The sequence below is a fragment of the Pinus tabuliformis genome, chromosome 6 (assembly GCF_031772625.1).
Source record: "Pinus tabuliformis cultivar Carrire ecotype Pingquan chromosome 6, CPIR1, whole genome shotgun sequence".
Classification (NCBI taxonomy): Eukaryota; Viridiplantae; Streptophyta; class Pinopsida; order Pinales; family Pinaceae; genus Pinus; species Pinus tabuliformis.
The window spans coordinates 1695932204-1695953721 of NC_142292.1; the positions used below are offsets into that span (position 1 = coordinate 1695932204).

At 36.2% G+C, this 21518-nt stretch overlaps 1 protein-coding gene and 1 pseudogene across 1 annotated transcript in view; both read right to left on the reverse strand.

The window, feature by feature from the left end:
* Positions 1–6089: 6089 nt before the first annotated feature.
* Positions 6090–6890, reverse strand: LOC149265500 (putative DNA primase large subunit pseudogene; annotated as a pseudogene).
* An 11722-nt stretch (positions 6891–18612) lies between these two features.
* LOC149265501 (small ribosomal subunit protein uS19-like) overlaps positions 18613–21518 on the reverse strand; it is a 33312-nt gene continuing 30406 nt past the window's right edge. Inside the window, exons 4-5 of the mRNA XM_089429473.1 lie at positions 19245–19379; positions 18613–19102 (exon numbers count right to left, since the gene is read on the reverse strand). Coding sequence (XP_089285599.1) covers positions 18989–19102; positions 19245–19379 — 249 coding nt within the window. The 3' untranslated portion in view covers positions 18613–18988. The remainder of the gene's footprint in view (positions 19103–19244; positions 19380–21518) is intronic.

Sequence of the window (21518 nt, forward strand, 5' to 3'; positions counted from 1 at the left end):
TTCTAATTCTCGGATACATGTTGACTATCAACTAACAAAACCATATAATTAAAAGTGATTATATATGCTCATAAATACCATTTATTAAAAAAGTTGAAAACATCAAAGACATATATCAACCTCTTATGATTATGCATTATGCTAATACAAAATCTTTTACTTATGTATACAAAGAAAAAACTAATCTGAAGTTGATTCTCTTACAAAAAAGATTCTTAGTGGCAACTTGTGTTGAAAAGGAAATAATATATTTGACATCTTTGAAAAATCCTATACCTTTTGGTTTCCTTTTTCAGATATGCATGTATGTACAATGTCAAGACACTTCACCTGATATATATGAAATTTATTGGCCTCTTTTATGTAATATTTTGAACTCTATAAAAACCTGATCATGAAGTGTGTTATCCATTTCACTAATAAAAGGGGAAGGTTTTGAAAGATTAGTGGAGAATCGTTTGATTTTTCGTTAATCTTCTCAATTATTTTTTTTATCTAAATACAAAGTACAATAAAGTTTAAATTTTCAAAAATAAACCAAGTAAAAATTATATTTCGAAATATTTTAATAACCTTCCATTTTTTTTTATGGTCTAGGATTACTTTACCTACCAAAACATACTTATCACAATGCATCAAAATAATCTTCTGAAAAATTAATATTTTCAGCATGCAAAAATTTCAAAACATTCTTTACAATCCTGGATTACAACACATTAATAACCCTATGATGCCTACTTATTATATCTCACTATATACTTCAAAATTTAAAATAGAAGATCTGAAAAATTGCAAATATATAATTTATTTTATAAAACAAAACAAAAAAACTTGAAATTTAATCGTAACATTTTTTTCGAAAATGTTATGCCACTCACATTAAATTTGGTGGATTTATTGGGCAACATGTACATAATGTATATCAAAATTAGGTCTCCTCTAATATTCAGTTTATTTGAGTGTCGTAAAATTTAAAAGGAAGAGTTAAAAGAACTTAGCTCGAGTGGTTTAGTGAACAATTTGCTTTTTCCGTTGTGCGAGTTCAAGATTCCGTTTGTGGCATTTATGAAATAATTGTACATGATGTAATAGTGGCAACCAATCTTTTGAAGTTACAGGTTCTCTTGAAATTTTCATTCCAATTAAAAAAACATAAAATAAATAAATAATATTTAAAAATAAAAGTGATGCCCTCTTTCTCCAATATTCACTTCTATTTCAAATATATTTTACATTTTTCATCCAATATAGAGTTTTATTGTGAAGGTTCTAGATTTTCATAAGAAATATGTATTGAATTTTTTTTTATTTTTCAGATCTTTGTAATTATTGGTTTATAATCATTAACTACACACTTGAAAAATTATCAACCTTAATTTCATTTTTATAATTGAGTAAACATTACTCGATTGATATATTAAGATATATGAGATATGTATTTGATTGATATATTAAGATATATGAGACATGTATTGATGTTTAATTACAATTTGGGCCATATATATATATATATATATATATATATATGGGATGTTTTTCCATTAATAAACATGTCTTTTCAATAAGATGTGTTTTCCTTTCTTTTTTATTATTAATTATTTATTTATTATTTATATTGATATATTATATTATATATTATATAAATATATATTGTTGTATATAATATAATATATATATTATACATTGTTGTCCAGAAGAGAATACCTTACGTCACTATATGAAACATCAACACTCCCTCTTAGCGAGGAAGGTATTCTTCCATGATGTTCTCCTCCCAATTACACCCAACCATTTCACATGGTATGGGATAGACTACCACCATAGTATCAAGACGGCATTGTAAGTATCTATAATGTTTCTCCTTTCCTAGTAAACTCAATCACACCCAGCCACTTAACATGGTGTGGGCAAGACTTGTACCAGGCTACTCATTACTCCCTCAATCACTTCACATGATTGATTTGGGAAACCCTTGGCCAGAGGGAGAGTATTTTCCTATTGTAGGAGAAACATCACAGCTCGCTCTCAAGTAGGGTGGGCATTCTGCGTCATGCCAAGATTTTCTCTGAAGTATTCAAACTTCACTTTAGAGAGGTTTGGTGATAATTTTTGTTGTATGCTCATATGTGGACATGTATTGGAGTTCCACTGCTCCTTGTACCATGTCTTGAATGAAATGTTATTTGATCTCTATATGATTTGACTTGTCGTGAAAGATTGGGTTCTTTGAAAGCTTCACACAACTTTGATTATCACAGTATATCAAAGTTAGCTCTAACTCTAGATCAAATAACCTTGCAAGCAATTTCCAAAGTCACATTGCTTCACGGCTTACATTATTGGTTGTTATATAGTCTGTCTTTGTTGTACTGAGTGCCACTGACAACTTTTTTATGCTAAACCATGAGATCATACCTAATCCCAAGCTAAAGCAACATCCTAATATGCTTTTCTTGTCTACTGCACTCCCTACCCAGTTAGAGTTGATACAACCTTGTAGATTTACTTCGTCGTCTAAGAATATGAGTCCATATCCAACAGTACCATGCAGGTACCTCAATACATGCTTTTTCGCTACCAAATGTACGTGTCTAGACTCAAACATGCACTGACTCAATGTGTTCATTGCAAAGCATATCCAGCGTGGTATTAACAAGGTACATCGAGAATCCGATCAATTATTTGTACATCGTGGGATCAACCAAATTTGAAGAAGAATCACTCAAGAACCTTGGATTCATAACCATAGGTGTGGCCAAGGACTTGTAGCCCATCATCTTGAATCTTTGCAAGATTTCAAATGTATAATTCCCTTGGCTAAGGAAGGCCTCATATGGTCTCTGCCATACTTCTAATCCCAAGAAATAGTGCATTAAACCCAAATCCTTCATTTCAAACTCTGAAGTGAGCTCCCTCTTGCACCCATCTATGACCTTCTCATCCCTTGTAAGAAACAGGTCATCTACATGTAGTACCAATATCAATGGGCAACCATCTTCAACCTTGTAGTGAATGCTAGGATCTACATTACTCTTGTTAAACCTAAAGCTCATCAAATAATTGTTTATTCTAGCACCATGTCCTAGGTATCTCCTTAAGCCCGTACAAAGCTTTCTTCAATTTATAAACATGAAACTCCTTCCCATGGATCACAAAACCTTGTAGTTGTGCTATGTACACTTATTCTTCAATTACACCATTCAGGAAGGCGGTGTTTACATCCATTTGGTGTAATTTTCAACCCATAACAGAAGAAATAGAGATGATATATCTAATAGAAGTGTAAATGCCTACTAGGCAAATGTTTCATTATAATATTTTCCCTCTTTCTAGGAGAATCCTATAGCTACAAATCTACCCTTGTGCTTTTCTATGTTGTCATTTGCACCATGCTTGATCTTGTAGATCCATTATGAAGTCACCATTGAATTCCCTTCTGGTCATGGAACCACATCCCACACATCACTTTTCATGATAGATTAGTACTCTTCCATCATAACATCCTTCCACACTTGTTGTTTTGCAACTTCCTCATAAGTGGAAGGTTCTCAATCAATGATCTTACTCATTAGCGCCACAGTTGGAAAACTTGTGTGGTCTCTTGCTCTCTCTGAAGGAGCCTCTGGGAGCTGCATTTTTTTATGCTTCCTACATTGTGCTTGGGAGCCATTATTGACGATTATAACCTCTTTGGGTGGATCTACCAGTATATTTAGCTCTATTGTCTCATCCTGATCTTCTGGGATATGTTCTTCTTGAGTAGAGTCAATCCTCTTGCTTCTCTCTGTCCTCGTCCATATGAGACTCTCTAGATTTCTTGAATGTTACTTCTTGATCAAAGGTGACATCTTTGCTAATTTCAATTTTTTTTTGTCTGGAGTATTCTATAAATCTTTGAAGTCTCACTGTATCCAACAAAGGTGCCCTCCTTTCATAAAGGATCTATATTCATTTTCTTTTTCTTGGGAACATGTATGTACATTGGACAACCAAATATCCTCAAGCGATTGACTTTGGTTTCTTCCTGGTGAATACTTTTTATGGTGGCATTTTCCCCAATATCTTATCAGGACTTTTGTTCTGAACATATACAATTATTTTGGATGTTTATTCCCATAGAAATATGGTAAGTTCTGGTCATGGATCATTGTTTTAGTTGCTTATATAATTGATTTGTTCTCTCTCTGCAACCCCATTTTGTTGGGGGTTGTAGGGAGTTGCCAGTTCCCTCTTAATCCTTACTTCTCTGCAAAAGTCTTTGAACTCATTTGAGGTGTATTCACCTCCATTATCTAACCTCAAAACTTTAATCTTTCTTCCAAAGAAATTTCCCATTAAAGCCTTGAATTCTTGAAACTTATTGAGAATTTCATATTTTGCTTTCAAGAAATAGATCCATGTTTTGCGTGAGAAATCATCAATAAAAGTGGCATAATATAAAAAGTTACTCAGAGATGGTACAGTCATTTTTCCACATAGTTATGTTTGTATAATTTCCAAGATCCCCAAGTGCACAACCTTTACATACCTCATCATACTCCACCTACATATCTAGTAGACTTGTGACCATTTTTCTCAAAGCTAGCAAGGCTTTGTAGTTAAGGTGAGCAAGCCTTCAGTGCCATAGCCCACTAGAGCTAATACTATTGTGTACAAGAACTTGTGTTGGGTGTCCCTTTAATTTATACAATCCTCTCTCTCGAACACCAATCACATGGACCAAATCTATACTTGAACCCTTACGCCATAGAATGACTTGGCCATCAACAAAAGCTAATCTAAAGCCTCAATATTCTAAAGCAAAGATAGAGAGAAGATTCTTCTTTCAATCTTGTTCAAGCAATACATCTTTTATTGAAACGGAGTTACTGGAATCAAGTTAATGTTGGACACCTAATCCTAATGGGTTAGCGTGGAAGTTGAATGGACAAAGCAGTCCAAGAGACCTTGGGATCTGAATCCCAAGAGTCACATATGTGTACTATAAATGTATATCTATTGTTAATAAAAATCGAATTGAATGATTTATCTTTCACATTCTTGTGCTGTCCATGTCTGTTTAACATGGTATCAGAGCCATGATGTGTGGCCTTTTGCATGGGTTTCTCAACCTCTGATTCTGTAGTTTTCTATCTCACCATTTATGCATGAGGTCTTTCTACCCTGAAATTCCCTGCCAACCCTGACATTTACTCAGCGTTGTCGATTCTCTGTAATAGCGATGGTCTCTGTTGCATGCAGCGCTGCCCTATCTGATTATCATAACTGAGCGTTCTATTCATTGTACACCTGTCCGTAAGAATCTTAACGCTCCACTAATTTGGGCTCTGTCAGTAAGGCGTTTTCTCAATGTCCACTGTTCGCTTGGCCATTTCATTAATTATAACCTCTGTCATTGTGTACGTTTTTGCTGCATAAAATGTTTTGAGTTGAACGTTTCAGCTTCTGTCCTGCACTGCGCTGCTCTGCCTCTGATATTCTCTGCGCATCCATTTTGAAACCTCAACCAACGCATCAGAAAACGGTTGAAAGTACTCACCGGGATTCCGAATCAACCTGCGAGTTAAGTCAAGGTTAAAGTTTCGCAGATCTGCCATGTCTATAATCAAGCGATGGCGACCCTGTGTGATCATACTCCTGATCTTGTTCATATAAACGCCTTGCCCCACATCTTGATCCAAAAAGTTCATAAAAGTGCGCTTATGTGCCAAAATGGCTTCCTCGTTGATATCCATTGTCAAATGCGTGATTGATTAACGACTCCAACAGATCTCTGTCTCTGTGGAGCAACTGCAATGCAATGCAATGCAAAATTCGAGGTCCGCAACCGTTGCATTCACAATCGTTAGCGATATTGTCAAGGAATAGCGCAAGATGAGATAGCACACTTTTTGCATCGCCATACTGCTCCACTTTCTAGTGAATTCCAAACACCGAAGAGCGACGCGTTTCTGATGTTCCCAGCCTGTGCGAGAGTTACAGTGAATAATACTGAACCTGTTGCAACTAGGACGACCATCAATTCTTCATCCGACGACGGTCCTAATCCGTGCCCGTGTCCGCCGGATTCTAATAAGGTCTCCATTTCTTCAACAGGCGGTGCCGTTGCTCCGCCTCCGCTCTCGGCTAGGAGTGACAGTACATTTTTCTGTTGAATCTTTTTCAGCAATCGTCGAAGTCCATTTTCTGTTTGTTAGAACAAGTGTTTTTGATAAACGGCTTCTGAACTGACCAACCACAATTGCTGCAAGCTGGTTCATGGGAACAAATGCATAACCATTTTGCAAGAACACTCGACGACCAGAAACAAGCTCAGGAACTTCCTCAAAGGGAACCTTATAAAAGATGCTCTCCGCATTAGGAAGAGGTTGGTTAAGTGAGCGTGCAACTTGACCCAACTTGTCTTTCACCGTCTCAAACTCTGGATTTGTAATTGCTCTGTAGGGAAGCTTACATTCCTCCATGAACATCCTCTGGGCATCTGGGGGTTCCAGACGAAAACGATGACGGAAAAGAGTAGTCTCCATCTGCAGGAACCATCTCCGAAGCTCTTCCATTCTGCAGTATACCAAGCGCAACACAAAATGGGATATAATATCTTTATTGATCATGTCAGCTGCATTTGGAGTCCGCATGTGCTTTCTCCACAACTCGCTCACCAAGCTTTCTAGTTCTTCCGATTTTTTGCCACGTGACAACGTATCTTCGAGACCCTTAAGAACTCTGAGACGATCCACGGCAAATAATTCAAAATCTTCGAGGGATACTTCGAGGGGAGGAGCCGACTGGTAGAATGAAAGCTTGCTGGATCTGTTATCGAGCCTAGATTTGTATTTCGACGCACTTCCGCTGCCAAGAACTGCAAACAACCGGTGAGACAGTCTCAGCATGCGTTGGGAAGTTTTGAATTTTTCTTCTCAGTATGATGCTATTTATTATCTCAGTATTCTTTTCTTGAAGACCGGTGTCTAGTAGAGTAAGTAAATCTAAGAAGCAGTAAGTAAATCTAAATCTAGTCTCTAGTAGCAGTAAGAGTTTTCTTTTGGACCGAGGGCTTATAATTTCAGTTTTAATGCAAAGAACTTGCTTTGGAAATATAAGTTTCAACTGAAGTGACTACAATTTCAATATTTTGATTTTGTAACCTGGAGGGACGAGATATATCAGTGTTTGCAGTTTCAGCAATTTGATTTTGTATGTAAAAGGGGCTGAGATTCATTGGGGATCATTTGTACCAATGCTAAAAGATCAAGGGCGCATTGCTTAAGGACAAGTCCAAGCCTTTCATTGATTAAAATAATGGGCACATTATTTCATTGAATTTTGGTCATATATGAATGATGTTTATTGGGTTGATGAGCATTTGAATTGTTTATTGGGTTGATGAGCATTTGAATGATTTGAGTAAGTGGGTTTAAGAAGTTATGAATTTGCCTGCTGAAGAGTAGATATTGGAATTGAGATAATTCCATATATGATGACTTTTAATGAAAGTATGAAATCAATGGTGAATGATTTTGAACCACATGAAAGATAAGCTTCCGCATGCAAATGGTACAGTTGTGAAATTGCCAGCTATTGAAGTTTTTTTTTGCTGATGCTGATTTGAAAGTGAAGGAGTACTTGAAGGATCCAAGCAAGTTTGCAGTTGTTGCTGCCCCAATTGTGGAATTGTACTTAAAACTCACTATAGTGCATTGTTTCCTTGATTCAACTGCTTTATAAAGATTTTGGTGAGCTGATTGTAATCTTTTATGTTGCACATTGATCATTTGCTGACATTTATAAAGGATATTGATGTGTACTGTGAGTAGATATTATTTTTCTACATTAAGACAGATGGCCAGAATTAGTGAAGTATTAGAGTTCATGAAAACTCTTATACAATCTACTGTTGATGACACATTACAAATCAGCAAAGGATCTCTCTCAGAAATTCAGACATGCTTATATAATGCACAGGAAAAGATTGATTTTTTACAGATTGAATCACAGCTACAGCAAGAAGAGCTACATCAAAATAGACACCATTCTGAACCTGTTTTTGTTCAGAACATTGAGACAACCACCCATCAGCAGCAAGTCAATAATGTCACTGTTCATTCAAATAAAGCAGCAGTTATACATGCAGATGCAGAAACTCAGTCTGCACTTCCCAAGCCCATCATCAGACCTTGGGAACAGCTTGTCCACAACAAGCACAGAACTGGTCTTGGATATGAAAAGGACTTGTCCTTTCATATTCCAGACTACGCCAAGCCCATTCAGTTTCAGAGTGCTGGATTCATTTATGACAGTTCACCTGCTTCTCATGACAGTTCACCTGCTTCTCATGACAGTTCAGCTTCAGCTGTTCTAGACTCTGCCCCTCTTCCACAGCAACAACAACAACAAAAACAACAGATCGTGAAATGCCAACACTGTGACCGAGTTGGCCATCTGAAAGATCACTGTTTTGATCTTCATCCATGTGAGCATTGTCATAAAACCAGCCATTCTTCACACAGGTGCTTCAAAAACAAACGTCCTGCAAGAACAAAGATTCATCTTGGATGGATCGCTTCTTGGCAATGGGCATCAACAGCCAAGAAGATATTCCAAACACATGTCAGAACTTGTTCCAGAGTATTGAATAGTCTTGCAGTTGAGTTTTCTCCATCTTCTCACCTTGTATCTGACAGGGGGGAAATGATGGTCATCTACAAGCTTCAAAGCCACATCAAGCGAGCCTGAGCCACAACCTGCCACACCAGTTTTAGAGTTGTAGCCAGAGACAAAGATGCCTGAACATGCCTTCAGTTGGCAATCTGGGACACTTCCTCTAGCAGAAGACTCCAGCTTCTTGCCAGTTTTGGAAGAATTCCAGGAATTGCAGAGTTGTTGGTCATCCTTAAACCATCACAGATTGAGAACACTTCCTCTAGCAGAAGACACCAGCTTCTTGCCAGTTTTGGAAGAGTTCAGGAATTGCATTAAGCATTCCAGAGTTGTTGGTTATCCTTAAACCATCACAGGTTGAGACTTCCCTTTTTTAGGTTGAAGTTTTACCTTTTATGCGGGGTGAGACCTCCCTTTTATGGTTGAAGGTTTCCCTCTTTAAAACAATAGGATCACTTCCTCTAGCAGAAAACTTCAGTTTCTTGCCAGTTTTGGAAGAGTTCCAGGAACTGCACTAAGCGTTCCAGTGTTGGTGGTCATCCTTAAACCACCGCCCTTTATACCAACATTTCATAGAGCACATTCAGCCTAGTGCTGCCATGCATTTGTTGCACATGTTGTATTACAGCTCTCTTCTTGGACTCATACATAACCCTTCGGATTAAGGGGGGGAATGTTGGACACCTAATCCTAATGGGTTAGCGTGGAAGTTGAATGGACAAAGCAGTCCAAGAGACCTTGGGATCTGAATCCCAAGAGTCACATATGTGTACTATAAATGTATATCTATTGTTAATAAAAATCGAATTGAATGATTTATCTTTCACATTCTTGTGCTGTCCATGTCTGTTTAACAGGTAGGATGTTTCGCATCATCTATTGAATCTCCAATAGCTACTAGTCGATCCTTGATCTGAGAAATCATCAGGAAGTAGGTAGAAACTAAATCTGATTTGTTCATCATTACATTTCTAAGTTGATGCCTTAGAGTTAGCTTCTTGCTTATATTCTTGCTTTCATGTAATCTTGAGAAGGCGCCAAACATTTCCTTTAGCGTCTTCAATTCTGATACATGAGGAATTAAGTGGTATTTGATTGAATCTTACAAGATCCTCTTGGCCTTGATCACATTCTTCTTATGGTTTGCCTTGGCCTCTTCCTCTTTTGGTTCTGGAAGGTCTTTCCTGACATAATCCAAAGTTCATTGTCTTCTAGGATGAGAAGTATTCTATGCTTCCATGATCTTAAGTTTTCTACTCCATCCAGCCTATTGTCTACTCTGAGATTGGACACCATCTTGTAAATGACAAATTTAATTAACTTATTTCCAACTATGGAGTAATGTTTGTCTTAACAAGCATTTGACTTTGAGAAAAAAATTTGTTTTGTTTTATATTATAACAAATATTATGGCCAATGGTTTACCAAAACCACAGACCTATAAACCACCAAATACTTTATATTACGATAATTATATAAATTTATCATAAATTACAACCCGTCGTAACTTGTGGAATTCTTTGCATAAATTTAAGTAGAATGAAAAAGAAATATGTTGTTACATAAAGATTGTAACAACCCAAAAATTTAACATGTATTTTTCTTTGCAAGATCTTATTGTTGTGATACCATGTTGAATTCTTTTTTATTTTTCAAATCTTGGTAATTATTGTTTTATGATCAATAATGTCAGGCCAGGAGGCAACTCCTCAAATGAAATTGTGTCTTTACATTGAGATTGTTCATGGATATATACAAGGAAGGAGAGACTCTTGGACTTCGCCTTCCAATGTCTCTTCATATTCATATTCTCCATTGTTTACTATTTACATTATTTACATATATTCGCCCAATCCCAATGATTAGGTATCAACATTCCTCCCCCTTAATCTAAATGGATGTTGGTGAGTCTAAGCATTGTTCTGAAATTTTCGAACTTTTCTCTTCCAAGTGTTGTGGTGAAGATGTCTGCAATCTGTTCATTAGTGGAACAATGGTGTAGATGGATTGTCTTGGCCTCAACATGATGTCAAATCAAATTGTATTTTGTATTGATGTGTTTCATTTGATCATGGAATTTTGGGTTTTGGCCAATTTTATTCCAGAGGTGTTGTTAATCATGAGTGAAGTTGAATGCACTTGTTTCACCTGCATATCTTCCGGAATTTTTCTAAGCCACACAATTTCGTTTGTTGCTTCAGCTACTGCCACATATTTTGCCTCTGTTAGAATTGGTTGTTTTTGTATCTCCAAAAGACAACTCCTGATCCAAGACTCATAGCATAACCTGAAGTAGATACCCCAATTTCTCTATCTTCGTCGAAGTCTGAATCAAAGTATCCAATCAAGCTGAAGTCGCCCACCTATGTATACTTGAGTCCAAAATCTTGAATTCCCTTCAAGTACTTTAGAATTCTTTTTGCAGTAGACCAATGTCCCTCACAAAGCTTTTGCATAAACCTGGAGAGGATTCCAACAGCGAATGAAATGTTTGGTCTGGTAGTATTCAGGTAGTTGAGACTTCCTACTAGATGTCTATACTTTGTTGCATCCTCAAATTATTTTCCTTTAATGGATGTGAGCTTCAAATTTTGTTCCATTGGAGTAGTCAAATGATTGCACTCGGCGATGCCAAACATGTTCAACAGATCTCAAATGTACTTCGGATGTTGAGTTACTTCAATACTAAGATAGTAGTGAACATAACCCAAGTCAATTATTTCAAAACATTTATGGACAAAACGTAGCTCTCATTGTTCTCTATCATCAAAAGATCATCTACATATACCAAAGATATTCAACTATTTTGCCCTTTCTTGACAATCAAAGTTGCATCATCAAGATCATAATGTTTGAAGTTGAGTTTCAAAAGATGCTCAGTAAACTTTTCATACCAGGCTCGCGGTGCTTGCTTGAGTCCATACAAGGATTTCATAAGCTTGCATACTTTGTGTTCTTGGCCCTTCACAACAAATCCTTCTAGTTGGGACATAAAAACATTCTCTTTCAAATCACCATTCAAGAAAGCAGTTTTTACATCCATTTGATGGACTTTTCAACCGTTCTGATCTGTCAAGGCAAAGAGTGTCCAAATGGTAGCCCATTCTGTTGTGGGGGGAAAATTTCCTCCTAATCGACCCCTTCCTTCTATGCAAAACCTTTTGCCACAAGCATGACTTTATGTTTTTTAAGTGAGTAATCCATCAGTGTTATACTTGTTTTTGTAAACCCACTTGCAACTAGTTGATTTTGTTCCCAATGGAGGATCAACTAGCTTCCAAGTGACATTCTTTATCAAGGCATCATACTCCTTTTGCATCACTTTTTTCCATTCATCATGAGAAGCGGTTTCTTTAAAGGAAGTTGGTTCAAAATCTGTAGACAAATTTAGTTCACAATCATAAGAATCATCCATATCAACAGGTGAATCAAAATCATCTATATCACCTCCATTTTCCCTGGTTGAATTTCTTGTTCCTGTCTTTGCAACATCATCAAGATGAACACTTTCAAGTGTCTTTGTCAACCATTTTGGAGGACCTTTTTGAGATGGCCCAGGCTGCTCTGCTGATTGAGTTGGGACTAAATCAAGATTGAGCCTCACAATTCTGTCACCCAATTCTGTCAATCACATCACTCAAAATATCATTAGTAGTTGTAGCTTCATGTGGGGGAGAGAGTGCTTCAAAAGAAGATTCCACATATTCATCCAATATAGGAATCCCTCCTTCAAGATGTGAAATTTGATTATCAAATTCTTGAAACGATTTTGCATGTCTGAATCTATCTAAGCGATCACGCTGTCGCTCAACAACATTGTCACCTCTGGAAGATTCAAGAAATATTACATCTATAAATACAACAAACTTCTTATTAACTTCATCATAGAGACGGTTTGCTTTGCAGGTATTTGAATACCCAAGAAGATACACTTATGACTCCTTGCACCAAGTTTGCTTCTTTGTTTCTTTGGTATCAATACATAACAGGTGGAACAAAAGACCCTGAGATACTTTACCGAAGGAATGTGGTCATACCACATTTCATAAGGGGTCTTGTTTCTAATAGCATTAGATGGACATCTATTTTTTACATACACAGCACATCGAACTGCATTAGCCCAAAATATCAATTTTACATTTTTGAAAAACATCATCGAATGTACCATATTTAAGATTGTCATGTTCATTCTTTCAGCTACTCCGTTATGTTGGGGATTATAAAGCACAGTGGTTTGGTGTTTGATCCCATGTTAGCGAAGATAGTTTTCAAATTCATTTGAAGTGTATTCTTTTCTATTATTAGTGTGAATAGAGCCAAAATGAGATTGTGCATCATTTTCAATCCATTTATGAAATTTCTTGAATGTTTGAAAATCATCAATAATTGTTCTTCAATAAATAAACCAAACACATTCCAATGTAGTCATCAATAAATGTCATCATATATTTATTACCATTTGTAAAAGGAACAGGCATTAGAACACATAAATCTGAGTGAATGAGTTCAAGTTTTCTATGTGCTCTGGAATGTGAATCATGAAAAACCTATTTGTTATGCTTTCCTAGAATACAAGCATCACATTGCTTAAGTTTCGTAGGAATTGTAGGCAAACCAATGACACAATTTGTCTTCAACAAGCGAAGGTTGTCATAGTTCAAGTGTCGAAATCTAGCATGCCATAAGACTTAATGGAAATGTACCTTCATCATAATGAGCACTGTATGATAAGTTTTGTGCGCGAGCAGAGGTACCTTACAGCGTCAGAGGTCTTTCTTCTTCTATCCTCGTCATGACAAGTGAGATATCTGATGCCTTTTTTACTTCAACCTTGCCATCAAACATATGAGTGGAGTGTCCTTGTTGGTAGATGTGGACCAAGGACAACAAGTTTCTCCTCAACTGTGAGAGATATAAAACATCATACCGAAGAAACTCTGGAAGACCATGCAATTTGAGCATGATTTTGCCAAGCCCTGATGGCTTGAGTTTTGATTTGTCTGCAAAATATACTGCTCCATCAACATTGTCAGTAAATTCTTCAAAAAAAAATCTATTCTAAAAGTCATATTGCAAGTTGCCCCTGAATCAAGCAACCAATCATTTTTCCAAGAAGCAGTGAGGCATTGAACAAATCTTCAGTTACTCCAATATTACAAGGTGCCACAACATAGTGGGCAGAATCAGGTGCTTTACCTTTCCCTTTGTCATTGGTTTTACCTTTTGCTTGATTTCTTTCCTGCTCAATTTTGTCCCAATGCAACTTACATGTAGATGCATCATGTCCATCTCTATTGCAACATATGCAATGAAGATTAGACTTTTCTCCTTGAGTATCTGCCCCCCTCGCCTCTGAAATTTCTTCTTCCTCTTCCTCTTCCTCTTCGACCACCTCTTCCTCTAGAAGAATCTTGAGCATGATTCTTCTCTCTACGAGCAAGACACGCAGCTTCTTCAAAAGACTGAAGAGTTGTCTTCTTCCCAAAAGTTTTCTCTTTCAACAAATTTCTTCATAAGGGAGTCAAAAGTAATCTCTTTGAGGTTTCCACTTGCTTACAATGACTCAAGATAATTTGAATAAGTGTGATATAGTGCCTTGACAAAAGCTATGAGAGGAATGTCTAGTTGAACATCAGTGGTTTTGATATCATGCATAACAAATCTTACTTATGATGCCAAAGCATGAGGCTTGTCATTTTTGAATTCAAGACTGAACAATTTAATCATCAATTGGACAACTTCAAGTTCAAAGTGTGAATCATAGAGTTCCTTCAACTTTTGTAAGGCTTCAAAAGCATTTGAAAATGATGAAATATGACGACTCACCTCTTCATTTACAGAGGTTGCAATCAAGGCATAGGCCTCCTTGTTCTTATTTTCCCAAATGACAATCTCCTTATTTGAGATGGGCTTTGCAGGTTCATTATCTCCTTCTTCTACATAAACTCCTTTTACAACTCATTGAAAATGAAAGTGTTTTTAATCTTCCTTGACCATTCAGGATGGTTCTCTTTCCCCGAGAGAATTACTCCAACAATAGATATCAATGAATGCATTTAAATGTATACTGCAAAAAAAAGTGTACTTCTAGTGGCAAAAACGCACTTCTGGTGTAGAAAAAATGCAATCTAATATTTATGCCACAGAGGTAATATTTAGGGTAGTTGTTATAAGGGGGAAGTTGTAAGTTGGGAGAGTATTATATGGGGGAGTGGGGTATGCTATGGAGGTCATATTAAGTGGTTTGGAGGCGGTATTACAACAGTAATGAACATATGGGGAAAGCAGTAAAGGGCGGTTTGCAGAACAATATACAGTCTAGCGTGCTCATGTGGTATATGTGCAGCGCTATACAGTCCAACGTGCAAATGGGGGAAGCGATGTTAACGAGTGATTTGAAGGTATTAACAGTGAGATGAGGTATTAACCGTGCAAAGAAGTCACTGTAAAACCACAATTATATGTTATGGTATGCGGGAGTCGACAGCGTATGGTAGCTAACTATGCAAAAGTATGGACGCCGAGGTGTATGGGAGTGCGAATTTAGGGGAAGTATTATAACCTGAGCCTATGTGAGCATTCAACATAACAGGGCAATGTTCAATGTATTATATGTCTGAGTGGTATGCACCAGACCAGCGTTCAATGTAATATATGTCTGAGTGGTATGCATTAGGTCAGCGTGGAGGTGTGGCAAGTTATATATATTGGAAAACGATATGGGGAGGGTGGTATTGCATTGAGTAGTGACATTACCGGTTTTATACCATTCAATGGAGTAATATGCGGTGGTAGAGGACTGTGGTATAAGGGGCCGGTGGTAAAACACAATTATATATTACAAACCACAATGACTAAAAACAGTGAGTGTATTGACTGGACATGTAGTATGGTGTGGAGTCAGGCAATATGGACAATGTAACAAAATACAATGGGGAGTGCGGTGCTTACCAAAGGAGCGTATTATACCATGTCAGTCCAGTGTTAACCAGTGGTATGGGAGATATTTCTCAATTCGAGGGGTCGAATATCTTGAAATACTAGTCACATACAATAATAATGCCATTCAATACCACCATTTAACAAAATAAACTACAAACTTACCACTCTTTCGCTTTGCAACAGTCTCGATACAACACTGCTTCCAAGTAGCACAACAGCCAGTAATTCAATGTGATATATGCCAGAGTGATATGCACCAAGCCAACATTCAATGCAACGGACAGGGTAGCATGGAGGTGTGACGAGTTATATATATTAAAAACAGTATGGCGATGGTGGTATCGCACTGAGCAATCACGATACCGATTTTATACCATTCAACAGAGTAGTATGTGGTGGTAGAGGACTTGTGGCATACAGTACCAATGGTAAAACACATATATTACAAACCACAGCAATTAAAAACAGTGAGTGGGAACTAGGAGTATGGTACAGAGTCAGGCAATATGGGCAATGTAACACAATACAGTGGGGAGAGCGGTGCTTACCGAAGGAGCATATTATACCATGTCAGTGCAGCGTTAACCAATGGTATGGGAGATATGTCTCAATTCGAGGGGTCGTATGTCTCAAAATACTAGTCGCATACAATATCAATGCCATTCAATACCACCATTTAACATAATAAACTTCAGGGTTACCACTCTTCTGCTTCGCAACAATCCCGATACAGCACAGTGCTTCGAGGCAGCGCCACAGCGAATAATTCTTGCTCGCTAATCTCCCAAAACAACGAAGACAACCCCAGAAAATCCAATGAAGAGGTAGCGAACACAATAAATTTTTAAACTGAAGGACAAAGGAAATATGCAGAACACGAGCAGGAGAGAGTTACGAGGGTAGAAAAGGAGCCAAAAATAGTGGCTAGGACTTGAGCTCTGATACCATGTCAGGCCAAGAGGTAACTCAAATGAAATTGTGTCTTTGCATTGAAATTGCTCATGAATATATACGAGGAAGAGACTCTTGGGCTTCACCTCCCAATGTCTCTTCATATTCCTATTCTCCATTATTTACTATTTACATTATTTACACATATTCACCCAATTCCAATGATTAAGTGTCAACAAATAATTGCACACTTGAAAAGTTCTCAATCTTAATTTCATTTTTACAATTGAGTAAACATTATTAAAGTGATATATGAAATATTTCTAAATATCTTATCATAACTGAAAGCCCCAATATATATACGTAGTCAAAGTGTCTTTTCATTAATAAACATGCAATAAAACATATTTTTTCCTTGCCAATTAATTATTGATTATTTATATTTGTATATTATATATAATATGATATAATATATAAATATATATTGTTATACATAATAGAATACACATTATACATTGTTTTCAAGAAGAGAATACATTCCTCTGCTATATAAAACATCAACAATATACTAAAAATTATTAACACTTATGATACAGCGCTCTCTCTATATATATAGTAGTGTATGAAAACAAGGTTTCATCTTTCCTATAATCTTCAGTTTATTTGGAGGGTGATACACATCTCTCTCTATATATATAGTAGTGTATCAAAACAAGGTTTCATCTTTCTTATAATCTTCAGTTTATTTGGAGGGTTATAAAATTTTAAAATAGAGTACATCAAAACAAGGTTTGCTCTTCCTCCAATATTCAGTTCTATATGGAAAATTAAAATTTTAAAAATAAAAACCAAAGCCCTCTTTCTCAAGCATTCAGTTCTATTTCAAATCTATTTTGCACTTTCCATTCAATTTTTAGTTCTATTCCCAGGTTCTCGATCTTCATACAAAAAATATACTAAAAATTATTGACAGAGATCAGAGATCATTGAGAACAAGAAAATCCAAAAAATATACTAAAAATTATTGACAGAGATCAAAGATCATTGAGAACAAGAAAATCCCTTTCTTGTGAAGACGATAGATATATATATATATATATAATCGATCTTCATAAAAAAATATACTAAAAATTATTGACAGAGATCATTGAGAACAAGAAAATCCCTTTCTTGCGAAGACGATATATATATATATATATCTCGTCAAACGAGAATAAATGTATTTAAACTATGAAATCAAAAAATAAAATCTACTGCATTGAAACAGAATTAATGCATTTAAACTTTGAAATCCAACTGTACCACTCTTTGCAACTGAGATTTGCCGACTCTGAATTTGATAAACTTACCCAGCCACATGCACACGATGTATCAAAATTAGGTCTCCTCTTCCAACAATATTCAGTTCTATTTTAACGTAACAATACCTATAGTGTGAAGAGAATTAAGGGCTCTTTTTAAAAAATAACATCTATTGCATTAAAACAGAATTAATGCTTTAAACTTTGAAATCCAACTGTACCACTCTTTTCAACTGAGATTTGCCCTGACTCTGAATTTGATAAACTAAACCAGCCACATGCACATGATGTATCAAAATTAGGTCTCCTCTGTCAACAATATTCAGTTCTATTTTAACATTACTCTGCCGTCTTCGTCGTCGAGTTCTATTTTGAGGGTTAGATCTTTTAAATGGTATATACTCAGAAATTATTGAGATCTATCATGCAAAACAAGGGCATAGTCCTTTTTGTCACAACGATTAAAACGTCTTATAAATTGTCCTCTGCAAAAAGGGGACAACATCAATATATTTTCTTCAGGATGTAAAGCCTAGTCATGTAAATAAGATGTTTGATCAAAGCAACCGATGGCATCATCCACAGAGATTAAAGACATGCATATTTTATGTTGAGGGAGACCGTACATATCTTGTTGAGAATGTAAACTATATTCATAAACATTCCTAGATCCTTTGAGCATATCAATATCCACAGTTGTTCATCATGTTTGTTTATATCTGGATATAAACGGTGTATATTTCCGGAAACTTCCGCTCATACACACAGTTTATATCCAGAAATAAACAAGCAGTGCTGGATCCTTTTTAAAAGAATGGACTGCAATCAATAAATCAGATTTAGACTGTATTTCAAATTCTTATCCATATCCCAAGATATATCACCATTCCCCTGCCATTTGTTTCCTTTGATAATTTAATGTGATCTAACCTCCTATGAAAGATATAAATAATGTTTGTCTCAAATTAATAATGAGCAATGACAAGCTCAAATTCAAAACGCTTAAAAACCCCCAAACAATGTTGTGTTTACAAAAATGATGCATTTAGAGGATGCAACTGGAGAGTATGCTTCTCAAATTTATGAGTGAAACAAAAACAATAAAAAAGGACAAATTCTCAAACTAGGTTCTCCCAGGATGACAAATAATGTGCCACCACGACAATCTTCAAAGAGTTCAAGCCAAGGCCAAAGTCCTACTTCAGAGGAATGAACCTGGAAGAGTGAGTAGCACCAATACCAGGCCTTCCATGTTTTACAGGCTTGTACGAAATTGAAAATTCTGCTAAGTAATGTCCAATCATCTCAGGCTGGCAATCACAACCACAACAATTACGATAATGTAGTTTTTATTTAACCAGAGTAAGAAATTATGATAATATAGTGTCATGTTAAGTGCAATAAGCAATTACAATAATGTATGCTATAACAAATTAATTATTGATTGATTACCTTGATTTCAACCTGATTAAAGGTCTTTCCATTGTAAACACCAATGATGCTTCCTATCATTTCTGGAACAATAATCATGTTGCGAAGGTGAGTTCGTACAGGTTCTGGTTTCTCACCAGAAGGAGCTTCTAGCTTCTGCTTATACAAACAGGAAAACAAGGACCAAATAATTTAGACATACCATCAGGGCAAAGAAAAAAAAATGAAAGCGAAACTTTTTGACAAGATATGAAAATCCCAAAATTCAAAGTGATGGAGTTTTGGCAGAAAAGAGTCAATCACCAGCAAAATGTTCTTGTAATAGTCAAGTAAACACCATTAATCATCTTAGATAAGAAAATATATCATATTTTAAAATGATGGGCATATTGCCCAAAGATGGACGAACAGATGTATTAATTTTTTGACACAAGCACCAGGACAAAAAACGTAACTGGGATAATGATGTTTAATATGAGATAATTCTTATTTTCTCCATTATACAGTTCCAATGACAAGCACATGCACAGCAGGATATTTCTTGACACTAGGCAGGCAGGGGCAATCAATCCTTCAATGTTTCCTTCCTCACTAAGCAAGCTCTACACAGATAAACCAAAGTTCAACATCTGATAATCAAGGTCATATTTTGCAGGGTTATTCCCTGGACAGCATTTCTTAGTGTCAGACATTTATCAATATCGTAAGAATAAAACTGTTGTTTTGGGGGAGGGGCCTTTCTTGCCATGAAATTGCTGAAACCCAGAAATCAGTAAAACGTCTGATAAAAACAACTTATATGATGTAACATGTGACTAGAAAGCTTTTCTATATAGAATTTACGGAAGTGTATTTCTGACACTAGGCATTTCTATATAGAATTTGTGGAAGTGTATTTCTGACACTAGGCAGGCAGGGGCACTCAATCCTTTGTCAATGCTTTCCTTGCTCGCCAAGCACAACTCTACACAGATCAACCAACGTTCAACATCACAATGATCTTTATAGATCATGCTCAGATTTTGCAGGCTTATTCCTTGGACAGCACTTCTAGTTCTTAGTGACAGACATTCATCAATATTATAAGAATAAAAAATATTGCTATGGGGCAACCCAAAAATCATCAAAACACCTGACAAAAAGAACTCGTATGATGTATGTAGCATGTGACTATAACGCTTTTCTGAGTAAAATTTGAGGAAGTTGAGCCTTGCACCATCCACTAGCTGAGATAATTTTGAAAGGGTTATCATCAAACTCGACGGCTCAACCTGCTTTTTCGGAAGGTACAACTGAAGTTGACACAGGACATCAAGTAATCTCAACTTTAGTCATTGACTAAGAACTCTTCAACCTCCTCTTTCATTTTCCTAATTGTTCTTCGAAAGTAGAATTGAAGTTAACAAATTTCTATTCGAGTTATTCATTGAAAACTCTTCAATCTTATTTTTCATTTATTGATCTGAAAATTATAAATGAGTTGACAACAAGAGCATGAAGCAATCTCAACTTCAGTTATTGGTTGAAAGTTTTATTTGCATTTTCTTGGGACTTTATCACATACGTTAAGTTTCTTTGATTCACATTTAGCTAGATCACAGCTGACTCAACACATATATCACTTGATAAAAGCTTATCACAAACAGTCTCTTTATTTTCCTAATTAATTTTTGAAAGTAGAATTGAAGTTGTGATATCCAGTGCATCAAGCAATCTTCAAGTCCCCTCAGCATTTAATCTAACATAATAAACATCAAATCAATATAGTGTTGGAATTATTAACTCCTACTTGCCTTATGGATCAGTACATGATAGTTACGATCACACATGTGGGTTTTGGTTTTATTGCATTGGACATTGTGCCCGTCCAAAGTTTGGTGACTTGCTGGCAATTGATCTACCAGGTTGGGTGTTGTTGTTGCCTATACCCAAGGCCTTGGTGACAGTGAATATTAGAAGCCTGATTGATCATTGAATGTTATATTTTTGGACTAAATCATGGATAGTGTCATTTACCAGTGCTTGAAGGCTATGTCACAAGGTTCGCCAAATTTGAACCTTGAGGTTCAAAATTCGGCAAACCCAAAAAAAAATTCAAATTCGTTCAAGGTCGGCGAACCTGATAGTCGAACCTCAACAAATTCGAATTTGAATCTAAAGACGAACCTGAAGCCGAATTTTAAAAAAAAATTAAATTGTTTTGTTGTTCGAGGTTGAGTTCGAGTTGCTTTTGTCAGTTGTTTTAAGGTTTATGAGAAAAACCATGGGCAACACATGGTTTTCTCTTGTTTCGCT